This window comes from Jatropha curcas, chromosome 7 (genome assembly GCF_041381405.1).
Source record: "Jatropha curcas cultivar XTBG-Jc1 chromosome 7, XTBG_Jcur_1.0, whole genome shotgun sequence".
NCBI classification, from domain to species: Eukaryota; Viridiplantae; Streptophyta; class Magnoliopsida; order Malpighiales; family Euphorbiaceae; genus Jatropha; species Jatropha curcas.
In genome coordinates, this window is record NC_143157.1 from 12,606,424 (window position 1) to 12,618,175 (window position 11,752).

The window sequence follows — 11,752 nt, forward strand, 5'->3', positions numbered from 1 at the left end:
GCTGCATGCGTAGCTGACGGTGTCGTCACGCACCTGATAGCTGCGTGACGCAGCTTTGGTCTAACCAGACACTCAAAATCGATTTAATTTAAATCCATGGACTAAAAAGACTTCCAGATAGCATTAACCTTTCATTCTGTATCCTCGTATCATTATCGGATCAGGCGGGGGCCTATAAACACGCGTCAACAGTTTGCCCCCCCACTTTATCATTAATTGTGTAAACGATTAATGTTAAAGTGGCCCATTGACGCACCTTCAACCTTTGATTGAATGAAGTAGCAGCCTTGATCATCTGGTCACGTCCAAAGCTCAGTCTAATCGGCTTTGTTGGCTCCAGCCGGATCGGTAACGATCTCCAAAACTCGATCTAATTGGTTTTGAAGATACCTCCTCAGTGCAGCTTAATCGGCTTTAGAGGGTATGGCTGTGTCCAAAGCTCAGTGTAATCGGCTTTGTTGTTTACCTCCTCGGCTCAGTTTAATCGGCTTCGGGTGATTTGGTTGTGTCCAAAGCTCAGTTTAATCGGCTTTGTTGTTCACCTCCTCAGCGCAGTTTAATCGGCTTCGGGGGATTTGGCTGTGTCCAAAGCTCAGTGTAATCGGCTTTGTTGTTCACCTCCTTAGCTCAGTTTAATTGGTTTCGGGGGATTTGGCTGTGTCCAAAGCTTAGTGTAATCGACTTTGTTGTTCACCTCCTCAGGTCAGTTTAATCGACTTCGGGGGATTTGGCTGTGTCCAAAGCTCAGTGTAATCGGCTTTGTTGTTCGCCTCCTCAGCTCAGTTTAATCGGCTTCAGAGGGTTTGGCATGAAGATTGTTTTGATCAGCTTCGCAATGCACCATCACTAATCAAGAAAAGGATCCAAACAGCTTTGTGATACACCATCACTGCTTGGTAGGATTAAACGGCTTTGAGAAATCATCACCGGTTGACCTGAAAATATTTTCAAGAGAAAAGAAAGAGTAATTTCTGTGTACAAACAGATCTTGCCTTTATTAAATGTTGGAGCATCACATGCCCCCATGCATTAATAACCATAAACTTTGAAATTTTAAATTTTTGCATCAGGGCAAAAGATTTTATTTTTGCCCCCAGTCTGGAATTCCATCCCGAGACCAAAAATATTATCCTTTAAGCAAACCTTGAAAATTATCCATTGCTAAAAAAAAATTTGAAATTTTAGCAAAGCAAAAATTTTGTTAAATTTTTCTAGTCCTAATTTTTCAGGTATACTTTTCCTGATGCGGTGTTGAAAGAAAACTTACCTGAAGGTAATTTGGTGAATTTGATGATTTTGCCCCCTGTGTGGCGAGTAGATTGAATTATTGAAGTATACGAGCCACACACCGACTCCAAAATGCCTAAATAAGCCGACTTGGGCTTTGATGGGTTCTTGGTGAGCTTGGGCCCATTAACCCTTTTCCTTTATAAATAACCCTTTGCTTTTCATTCCTTTTTACATCCGGTATGTGGCCTCTTCAATTCCTTCCGGCACCGGGCTCCGATTTTCCGATTTGACACAATACCAACGCGATGCGCGGTTTCCAGAATGAGGTAAGTGAATTACGCTTGAATTTCTTGCTTTCTGTGTTATTCTGGGTGATTTTTGAATGCATACTCGCGGTCTTTATGCGGTCTGTTCGTCAACAGTGGCGTCACGTAGGAGAGAGTTGCATGATGTAGCTGTTCTCTTATGAACAGTTGCGTGACGCATCTGTTCAAAACTGTGCGACCCCTCTGTTTCTGAACTTTGATTTTGATCCTTTTGTGCAACTTGATACCTTATTTGCTACCTTGGAATGTGATGCCATGTTGAATCCGGCTTGTTTAGACCCTGAAAACTCATAGAAAACACAGGAATGGGTAGATTAATGTTAGTTTTCTCTCTTACCTTTCGATAGATACGTCACGCAGCTGTTCTTTGGAAGAACAGTTCAGTGACGCGGCTGCGAGCCAGGGGACGCAGCTCCTTGATAAGTTGCATGGCGCAGCACTGTAGTTGCGTGACGCGGCTGCAGTTGTGTGCGCGACTGTGTCTGACCAGCAACTTGAATGCTTTATTTCCTGCAATTAAAAACAAATAACTGTTAGCCTAACCCTTTATTTAAATCTCTTACCTAGGTCGATCTGAGCAAGGCCCGAGCTGGCGGATCTTCTACTGATGCCTCTGCCTCTAGGACTTTCAGAAATCAAGTTTCATCTTTTGTTCAATCACTTCCCAATGACCTGTGGAGGATCCATCCCATGAATCAATTAGCCTGGCTGAAATCCTTCAAAGACTTGAAGCTTGATCATGGTTTCTTATCCTGGCTCGTAAGGCACTTTAATCCCAACACTATGGTTTTTCGATTTGAAGATTCTAAAGTGACGTCGACCTATGAGGAAATGTGCGCCATAATGGGTCACCACCCTAAGCAGGATGAAAGTCCAGCTTTGCCCCCAGGCCCAAGATATGATCTGACCGAGGTTGCTGCTCTATGTCCGATTTACCTTCCTAGTGGAATAGATCCGGATCAAGGTCTCCCCTTAGAGCCTTTCCTGAATAGCGTTCTGTCCATGGATGCGAACCCTTCCTGGGTTCGGGCTTGTTGTTTCCTATTGCTGAACATGTTGCCATGAAAAATCGCCGACCTGGAATTGGAGATTTTCGACTGATGACCGTTGTCTGGGACATGCAGGTGTATCGTCGCACCGTCTTTATGATGATCATGGGAGAGACCATGTGCTGGTTTAGGGATATTGCCCTTCAAGTCACTAACTTCAATGTTCACCATCGAGGTTGCCCGATGTTACTGCAAGCCTGGGCTTTAGACAAATTGAGCTTGATTTCTCCGGTCCCAGCTCGTTTAGTCCCGACGTATGGTCCTGCCAATTTTCGCACTCGCTCTCGAGGACACTTTGATTTTGGAGATCACCCCGTGATTCGGTGGACTTGCCCTTGGTGGAGGATTCGACTGGTCACTGCTGGGAGTATGAACCTCAATTATGTGCTATATGCCAGTCTTGATCGTTCCATGGCCTACTTTCCGGACATAATCAACCGCCAATACAGTGTCATTCAGCGCGTTCCCCAAGTCCATAACTTCGAAAGCGGTCCCATGACGTAGAGTCTGTTGACCAACTTAGCTGATCTTTAGCGGAATCGAAACACCTTGTACATGGGTCAGGGGGTGATACATGACACTGTGACACCTGAGTATGCTGATTGGTTTTATTCCGAGTGACGAAACGGGGTCTTGGAGGGATCGGTGTTTGATGGTCCAACCAGTGTGATGACTGTTGCTGCTCTCTTTTTATATATATATATATATTTTGGAGCTCCTTTGAGCACATTATAGTATTATTTACATTTCTTTTACAGTATTATTTACTTTTTGATTTGAGACTTCACTTTATTCCTGCATAAAGAAAATAAAACCACAGAAACGAAAAAGGAGGCATCCCACCCACTTGCGAGAGTGGTCCACCTTGTTAACACGGGTATAAATGCCTATCAACATTGTTCCAAAATTGACAAAAGACAATAAAACAAGAGTTAAGCAAAACCACAGAAACAAAAAGCATTTATACTTTTAAAAAGATGGGGTGACCATTTTATCACCTGCAACATTCAGAAAATATGCAACTCCCTCATGTATGTGTGAACCCCTCCCCGAACATGATATGCATATGAATGCATGTGACTAAGGGTAGAAATGCACGTGAATGTATGAGTCGCCACCTTGTTTAATTATTTTCGGGTAAACTAGGAAAAACCCTAAGTTGACTCCAATTTTAATTAACCTAATTACTAGATTAATTATCCCAATGTCTAAGGCCTGGTTTGCGAACCCGAGGTGGATCCCGAGACCATGTCATGTTGATGAACTAACCAAAGAATGAATGCTTTGCAAGATATGATTTGGACCAATGAAAGTGTTTATGCGATTTTGACTTGCCGCTCGGGGTTAAATCCCGAACATGCCTACGTACTTCCGTTTGAATGGAAGATCAAAGTCGACGTAGTTCGATAGGCCTCTTTTAGAGGGCTTTGAATGAGGATGCTTTATGCATGAGTGTGTGTATGCTTTGTGCATTTTGTTTAGGCATTTTGCCAAAGAATTGATTGATTTTTAGGCATTTGATGCCAAAATGTTGATTTTAATGGCTTTTAGCCAAAAAGATTGATTTAGGCAATCGTTGCCAAAAATGATTAATTTTAGGCGATTGTCGCCAGAATGATTGATTTTAAAGCTTTTAGCCAAAAAGAGTGATTTAGGCAATTTGATTGCCAAAATGATGTTGATTGGGCGATTGTCGCCAAGATGATTGATTTAAGGCTTTTAGCCAAAATAAGTTGATTAATTTTAAGGCATTTTGCCAAAAGATTGATTTAATTGTAGGCAATTTGTTGCCAAAACATGATCGATTAAGGCTTTTAGCCACAACTATTAATTAATTGGACTTAAGCCGGATTTGTTTGAAATAAAGGCGATTACACCATAGCTATTAATTAACTAGGTGTTTTAAGCCAATATTGTCGGATTTAGGCTTTAATACCACGATTATTAATTAATCGGGCATTTAGCCTAAATTTATTTAATTGAGGCAATTTGTTTGCCTAATGATGACATGGATGCATTTATGCAGTTGTAGAATTAATAGGTGTAGAAAAGAAGAATGCATGAAGTGCTAAAATTAAATAGGCAGAGTTTAGTTCATGTACCTGATTTAATCGTCGACCGCTTCTTAACTCCAGGTTAAGCTCCTCGTTAAGGGAATTAATTTTAATTTAATTTTAAGTGACCAAGTATCACAACAATAAAATAAAACTAAAATTAAAAAATGCAAGAAAGCAGTAAAGAATCGCAAAGAGCGTAGCGAGAAGGAGCGTCCGTCAACACAGACTGAGTGTCTCAAAACGGAGCCCCAGAGCCGTCTTTTATAGGAAAAAAGTGACCCCAGGCGCCCCTGACCGCCTTCAAGGGCGGGCGTGCCCGCCTGGGCTGGGCGGGCTTGTCCGCCCAAACTGGGCGGACATGCCCGCCTGGGCTGGGCGGGCGTGCCCGCCCAAGCTGGGCAGGCGTGCCCGCCCTAGCTGGGCGGGCGCGCCCGCCTGGCTTGGGCGGTCGTGCCCGCCCATGCTAGGCGGGCCTGCCCGCCTAGCTTGGGCGGGCATGCCCACCCCTCGGGCGGGCATGTGTGCCTTCTTTCTTTTTCTTAATTTCGTTCCGGAGGCTTTTCCGGGAGTTTCGGACCTCCAAAAAATATTCCGAGACCAGTTCCGTGATCCTCGTAATTTTTCAGACATTTCAAGTACCATATTGGCACACTTCCGGTGAACTTTTTGAATGACCTCCGGTCCGACCGGACTGTTTGCAGTCCGGAAAAATGGCTCTTCGAGCCTCAAAATAAATGGGTATTCACAGGCGACTGCAGCCGCTGTCGCCGGCGGCTGCCGCCGCCGACGATAGCGGCTACCGCCGCCTTTAAAGGCGGCCGCCACAGCCGCGGCCGGAAAAATGGGCTTTTTGAGCCTCAAAATTTAGGTATTCACAGTATGCATGAACCTATTTAAGTGCTAGGGATTTTTATTCATGGTTTTGCTTTTCTTTATTGATCCTTCCAAAGAAACCACTGAGAAAATAGCATTTGATCTCTTGATCGCCGTCTAAAAGAATCCAACACTCAGGCAGGATCAACAACCAAAACATCATTAAGACTAATGAGCAAATTCTGACCAAATAAGCAGAGAGGAAGGTCTTATAATCAACAATCATACCCCAGAAACAAAAGGGAAGAAAATCTGAAAAACAAGCTCTTTGTTGATCTTACTTCTTTCAACATCATACAGAAGTAAAGAGAAACTACTTTAATACAATAGTCGTTCATTCTAACTACTCATTCGCCTATTCTCCTTCTAGTTAGGTTGATGGCATTGAACAACCAGTCGCAAGTATGTCACAAATGCATGGCATAGATTTTGCATTTAAACTAAGCACCACGCGTTAATCTTAAAATTTTTTCTTCTTCTTTTTTTTTTATTTTTATTTATTATTTTTTATAAACTCTAACTTTTCCCTAGGCCGGCCTTTACGGGTTTTCAACCTAGCGAGCTCATTTCTTGCCTAGGTCGCCCCTTCGGGTTTTCAACCTAGCCCCGTTCCCCTCTTTGTTTTTTAATCGAAATCATCATTTCAGACATAAAACCTTTTCATCTGGTCTTGATTAACGATCCGATTAAAAGGCTTCCCTTCTGTAGTGACCAACTCAGCGGCACCCTTGGCCAACAGCATCTGGATTCTGAATGGTCCATGCCAGTTGGGTCTGAATTTCCCTCCAGGATGACCCAGGGACTCATGGTCCAACAGTCTGACCAACACTAAATCCCCGTTTTTCAAAGCCCTTGGATTTACCCGCTTATTGTAAAAACGAGCGATCCTTCTCTTTCTCATCTGATCCTGGAATCTGGAATTCAATATTCTGCCATCTAAAAATGCCAGATCTTCATATCTTTTCTTGACCCACTCTTCCTCGGCCAGGCTAGCTTCCACAAGGACCCTGAGAGATTTCTTTTCGAGTTCTACTGGTAACACTGCCTCCATCCCATATACAAGCTCGAAAGGAGAAGCTCCATTCACCGATTGGAGGTAGTTCGATGCCCCCAAATTGCGAAAGGAAGTTTCTCAGCCCAGCTTCTATACTTCTCGCACATTTTGGACAGAATTCTCTTGATCTCCTTATTGGCGGCTTCCACTGCACCATTAGCTTGAGGTCGATAAGGAGAATAATGGTGATGCTCAACCTTATATCTGTATAATAACTGACTGACGTCTGCTTGGACGTGAGAACCATTGTCTGTGACTATGTGATGAGGAACACCATAGCAACAGAAAATGTTTTGCTTAATAAATCTAGCCACTTGTTTGGCAGTCAAAGTCTTGTAAGACTGAGCTTCAATCCATCTGGAAAAGTAGTCCACGGCAACCAAAATATACTGATGACCATTTGATGCTGCTGGCGTGATCTTGCTAATAATATCTATACCCCAGGCTGAAAAAGGCTAAGAAGGAGTTGTTGGATGGAGTTCAACAGCGGGCAACTGATTCTTGTTATCGTGGTACTGGCAGGCTTTACAATGACGAACATAATCGACACAGTCACCTTCTATGTGCACCCAAAAGTAGCCTTGCCTCATAATCTTTCTGGCCAAACTCATGCCACTCAAATGAGTACCACAGACTCCCTCATGGATCTTCTTCATTATCTCTTCTCCTTCTTTCTTGCCTACACATCTCAGCAGCATTCCATCCCAAGCCCTCCTATACAGTTCACCATCAGCTAGGACATACTTCAGAGCCATCTTTCTTATAACCGATCGGTCTTCTTTTGTTGCATCATCAGAAAAGGTTCCATCTTTTATGTACTGCAAAATATCTGTAAACCAAGGTTCTTCCTCTAACTCAACCTGATTCACAAAATGTTCTTCATAGCATGGCATATTTGCTGCGGTAATGATAAATGGCTTCTTTGGGACCTTACTCAAATCTTGCCATGCCGAGGATAGGTTTTCCAAAGCATCCGAGATTCTGTTATGAGTTCTACCAATGTGAGTAAAAGTAATATTGTCAAAGAGTGCTGCTTTCTTTAACAAGTACTCAACATAGGGCTTGAGCCTATCTTCCTCAACTTTCCATCTCTCATTGCATGCTCAATAACCAACAATGAGTCTCCTATCACCTCAACCTCCTTAGCACCTGTCGCAAGAAGAGACTCGATTCCCATGATACATGCTTCGTATTCTGCCATATTGTTGGTCACTGGGAACAACAACCTTTTGTACATTGTCGTCACCTCGCCATTGGGCGCTTCTATCACAATACCAGCTCCAGCTCCAGCTCCATTTCTATTAACTGATCCGTCAAAGTACAGTTTCCGGACCCCTTTTTCAACACTTAACAAGTGTTCGTCTGGAAATTCTAATTCCCATGGTTCATCATCTGCGATGGGATTCTCAGCCAGGAATTCTGCAACAACCCGACCTTTGACCGTCTTCTTTGTGACAAACTCCACATCTACATTGGACATCTGAACTAACCATTTGGACAACCGCCCTTCTAGAGTAGGTGTTTTCTGAAGATACTTCATAGGATCAATTTTGGAAACAAAGGTGACCCTGAAAGAATCAAAATAAGGCCTCAACGTCTTGATCGACCACACCACTGCCATACACGTCTTTTCTATCAAATTATACTTCTCCTCAATAGGCAGTAATTTCTTACTGATATAATAGATGACCTTTTCTACTCCAGCAGCATCTGGTTGTGCCAACATAGCTCCAACTCCCGCATCCTCTATAGACAAATACAGAATCAAAGGTTCTCTCGGTCTAGGAGAACTTAACACTGGTGGATTCATTAAGTATTCCTTTATATGATTAAAAGCCTTCTGACAATCCTCATTCCATCTGACTGGTTGGTTCTTCCTAAGCAACTTGAAGATTGGAGCACAGGTAATAGATAATCTGGAAATGAACCTGCTGATATACTAGATCTTCCCTAAGAAGCTTCTCACCTGACGTTCTGTTTTCGGGGACTCCATGTCTTGAATGTCTTTTATTTTATCTGGGTCAATCTCAATCCCGTTAGGTCCCACAACAAAACCTAATAATTTCCCCTTCATTACTCCAAATATGCACTTTTTGGGATTGAGTCTTAAATTGTATTGTTTAACCCTCTGTGAACCCCTCCCCAAATATCATAGGCATATGAATGCATGTGACTAAGGAAGAAATGCACGTGATGTGTGAGTCGCCACCTTGTTTAATTGTTTTAGGGTAAACTAGGAAAAAACCCTAAGTGACTCCGATTTAAATTAACCTAATTACTCGATTAATTATCCTAATGTCTAAGGCATGGTGTGCAAACCCGAGATGGATCCCGAGACTATGTCATGCTGATGAACTAACCATGAACGAATGCTTTACAAGGTGAATGATGTGTTTAAGGTGATTTCGACTTGCCGCTCGGGGTTAAATCCCAAACGTGCCTACGTACTTCCGTTTGAATGGAAGATCAAAGTCAACGTAGTTCGATAGGCCTCTTTTAGAGGGCTTTGAATGGGGATGCTTTATGCATGAGTGTGTGTATGCTTTGTGCATTTTGTTTAGGCATTGTGCCAAAGAATTGATTGTTTTAGGCATTTTGCCAAAAAGTTTTGATTGGACTTATTTGTGTGCCAGAAAATGAATTAAGGCTTTTAGCCAAAACATTTTGTGATTTAGGCAATTTAATTGCCGAAAAATTGATTTTAAAGGCTTTTAGCCAAAATGTGTTGATTTGAAAGCTTTTAGCAAAAAGTGCCGATTTAGGCAAGATGTTGCCAAAATTGATTGATGATTTATTTAGGCGACTGTCGCCAAAATTGAATGATTTAAGGCTTTAAAGCCAAAAAGATTGATTTAGTTTTAAGGCATTTTGCCAAAACTTTGATTTAAGCGTTTTATTGCTAAAAAATAACTGATCTTACTTATTGGCAATTTGTTTACCAAAAGTAATTAATCAAACTGCAAATGTAGGCAATTTAATGCCAAAAGAACGTGAATAATTTAGGCTACTTAGTCACAATTATTGATGAACTGGACTTAAGCCGAAAATTGTTCGAAATAAAGGCAATCATACCATAGCCATTGATAGACTAGATATTTTAAGCCAATATTGTCGGATTTAGGTTTTAATACCACGATTATTAATTAACCGGGCATTTAGCTTAATCATACTTTAATTGAGGCAATTTACTTGCCTATATGATGACATGAATGCATTTATGCAGTTGTAGAATTAAAAGGAGTAGAAGAGAAGCATGCATGAAGTGCTAAAATTAAATAGGCAGAGTTTTGTTTGCGTACCTGATTTAATCGTCGACCGCTTCTTAACTCCAGGTTAAGCTCCTCGTTAAGGGAATTAATTTTAATTTAATTTTAAGTGACCAAGTATCACAACAATAAAATAAAATTAAAATTAAAAAATGCAAGAAAGCAGTAAAGAATCGCAAAGAGCGTAGGGAGAAGGAGCGTCCGTCAACACAGACTGAGTGCCTCAAAACGGAGCCCTAGAGCCGTCTTTTATAGAGAAAAAACGCACCCCGGGCGCGCCTGCCCGCCCTCGAGGGCGGGCATGCGCGCCTGGGCTGGGCGGGCGTGCCCGCCTTTGCTGGGTGGGTGCGTCCGTCCTTGAGGGTGGGCATGCCCACCCCCGCGGGCGGACATGCGTGCCTTTTTTTCTTTCCGGAGGCTTTTTCGGGAGTCCCGGACTTCCAAAAAATATTCCGAGACCAGTTTCGTGATCTTCGTAATTTTTCGGACATTTCAAGTACCATATTGGCACACTTCCGGTGAACTTTTTGAATGACCTCTGGTCCGACCGGGCTGTTTGCAGTCCGAAAGAATTGGCTCTTTGAGCCTCAAAATTTAGGTATTCACAGTTGCCCCCCACCGGCAACCATAAAAGATGTTTTTATGGGCGCTGGTGGTTGTCTGAAAACTAAATTTTGTAGGCGAATGTTAGACGCGTCAAAAGGACCCGCCTCTTGGCTATTTGCTTATAAATAGCCCAAAAACTCATTATTTCATTTATTCTCCACTCTCCAAATCAAAAGAGCTCTCTCAAATTCTCTCAACTTTCTCATCATGGCTTCCCCAAGCTATAGCAGCGGTGAGGACCTCCTGGAGTCTCTGGGAATTTCTGTGGACGATGCCAATCTTGCGGCGGACGCTGACAATCATGCTTCCATGACCGGCGTCTTTGCCCAGGTAAGCTCCCTTCGCTTCTGTACTTTTGGGCCTTAGGCCAAGTGTGAATTTTTTTGGGCCTTAGGCCAAATTATGATTTCTTGGGCCTTAGGCCAAATCGTGATTTCTTGGGCCTTAGGCCAAATCGTGATTTCTTGGGCCTTAGGCCAAATTGTGATTGAATCTTACCACTTTTATTAGTATGATACTGGGGGAGGATTAGGATATCTTTTAGTTAGGAACCAAAGGATAACCTTAAACTGTTTTACCTTCTAGGACGCATACATTAGGCTGGACGTGGGCGAGTCCTCTATTGCTGAGATCCCATTTGACATACTTGATCCTAATAACCCGGTCGGAGCCATCATTGACCCCTCTCACCTGGGCTTCTTAAGAAATCTCGAGCTGGGTAGGCAGAATTACAAGAGTTTACTGGGCGCGTTGGCTGAGAGATGGTGGGACACCACCGACACTTTCCACTTCTCTTGGGGCGAGATGACGATGACCCCAACTGACTTTTCATTGATTTCTGGGATTCCTTTTGGTACTCGGCCGATCGAGCTGTATGACGATTGGAGGACTGCGGTTACCCCCGACCGAATGACGGAGTTGATAGGGATTGACCTTCCCCGGATTGTTAGACCCAGCCATTCCTCCCCCGATCTGAGTGTTTCGAGGCACTGGTTATCCTCCCAAGCTCCTAGCATTTATGCCCGACATAGACAGGGAGAGCTAACGGCGACTCAGGTAGCTAGATTCACTCTGCTGCTGCTGTTTGCTTCGTCTTTCTGGTCTAACAGAAAAGAGAAGTTTAATCCCTCTATACTGAGGAGTTTGGAGGACTTGGCCCACCTCACTGAGTATGACTGGGCCGGTGCTATTCTGAGCCGCATGTACGAGGATATGTGCGATCTGAGTCGAGGCCACTATAGGCTCAGTGGGACCTACTATTTCTGGGAGGTAATGTAAAGAACATATCCTC

The 11,752-nt window shown here is 43.1% G+C and overlaps 2 protein-coding genes across 2 annotated transcripts; both read right to left on the minus strand.

Moving 5' to 3' along the window:
- Nucleotides 1-5,669: 5,669 nt before the first annotated feature.
- Nucleotides 5,670-6,586, minus strand: LOC149494700 (uncharacterized). The gene is made up of 2 exons (XM_089724408.1): nt 6,215-6,586; nt 5,670-5,717 (listed from the first exon to the last, which is right to left on the minus strand). The coding sequence occupies exons 1-2, from the start codon at nt 6,584-6,586 to the stop codon at nt 5,670-5,672; spliced, it is 420 nt and encodes a 139-aa protein (XP_089580534.1).
- Nucleotides 6,587-7,628: 1,042 nt separating this feature from the next.
- Nucleotides 7,629-8,663, minus strand: LOC149494701 (uncharacterized). Its single transcript, XM_089724409.1, has 3 exons — nt 8,556-8,663; nt 8,202-8,474; nt 7,629-8,114 (listed from the first exon to the last, which is right to left on the minus strand). Exons 1-3 carry the CDS (start codon nt 8,661-8,663, stop codon nt 7,629-7,631), a joined length of 867 nt encoding a protein of 288 aa, XP_089580535.1.
- Between the last annotated feature and the right edge of the window lie 3,089 nt (nt 8,664-11,752).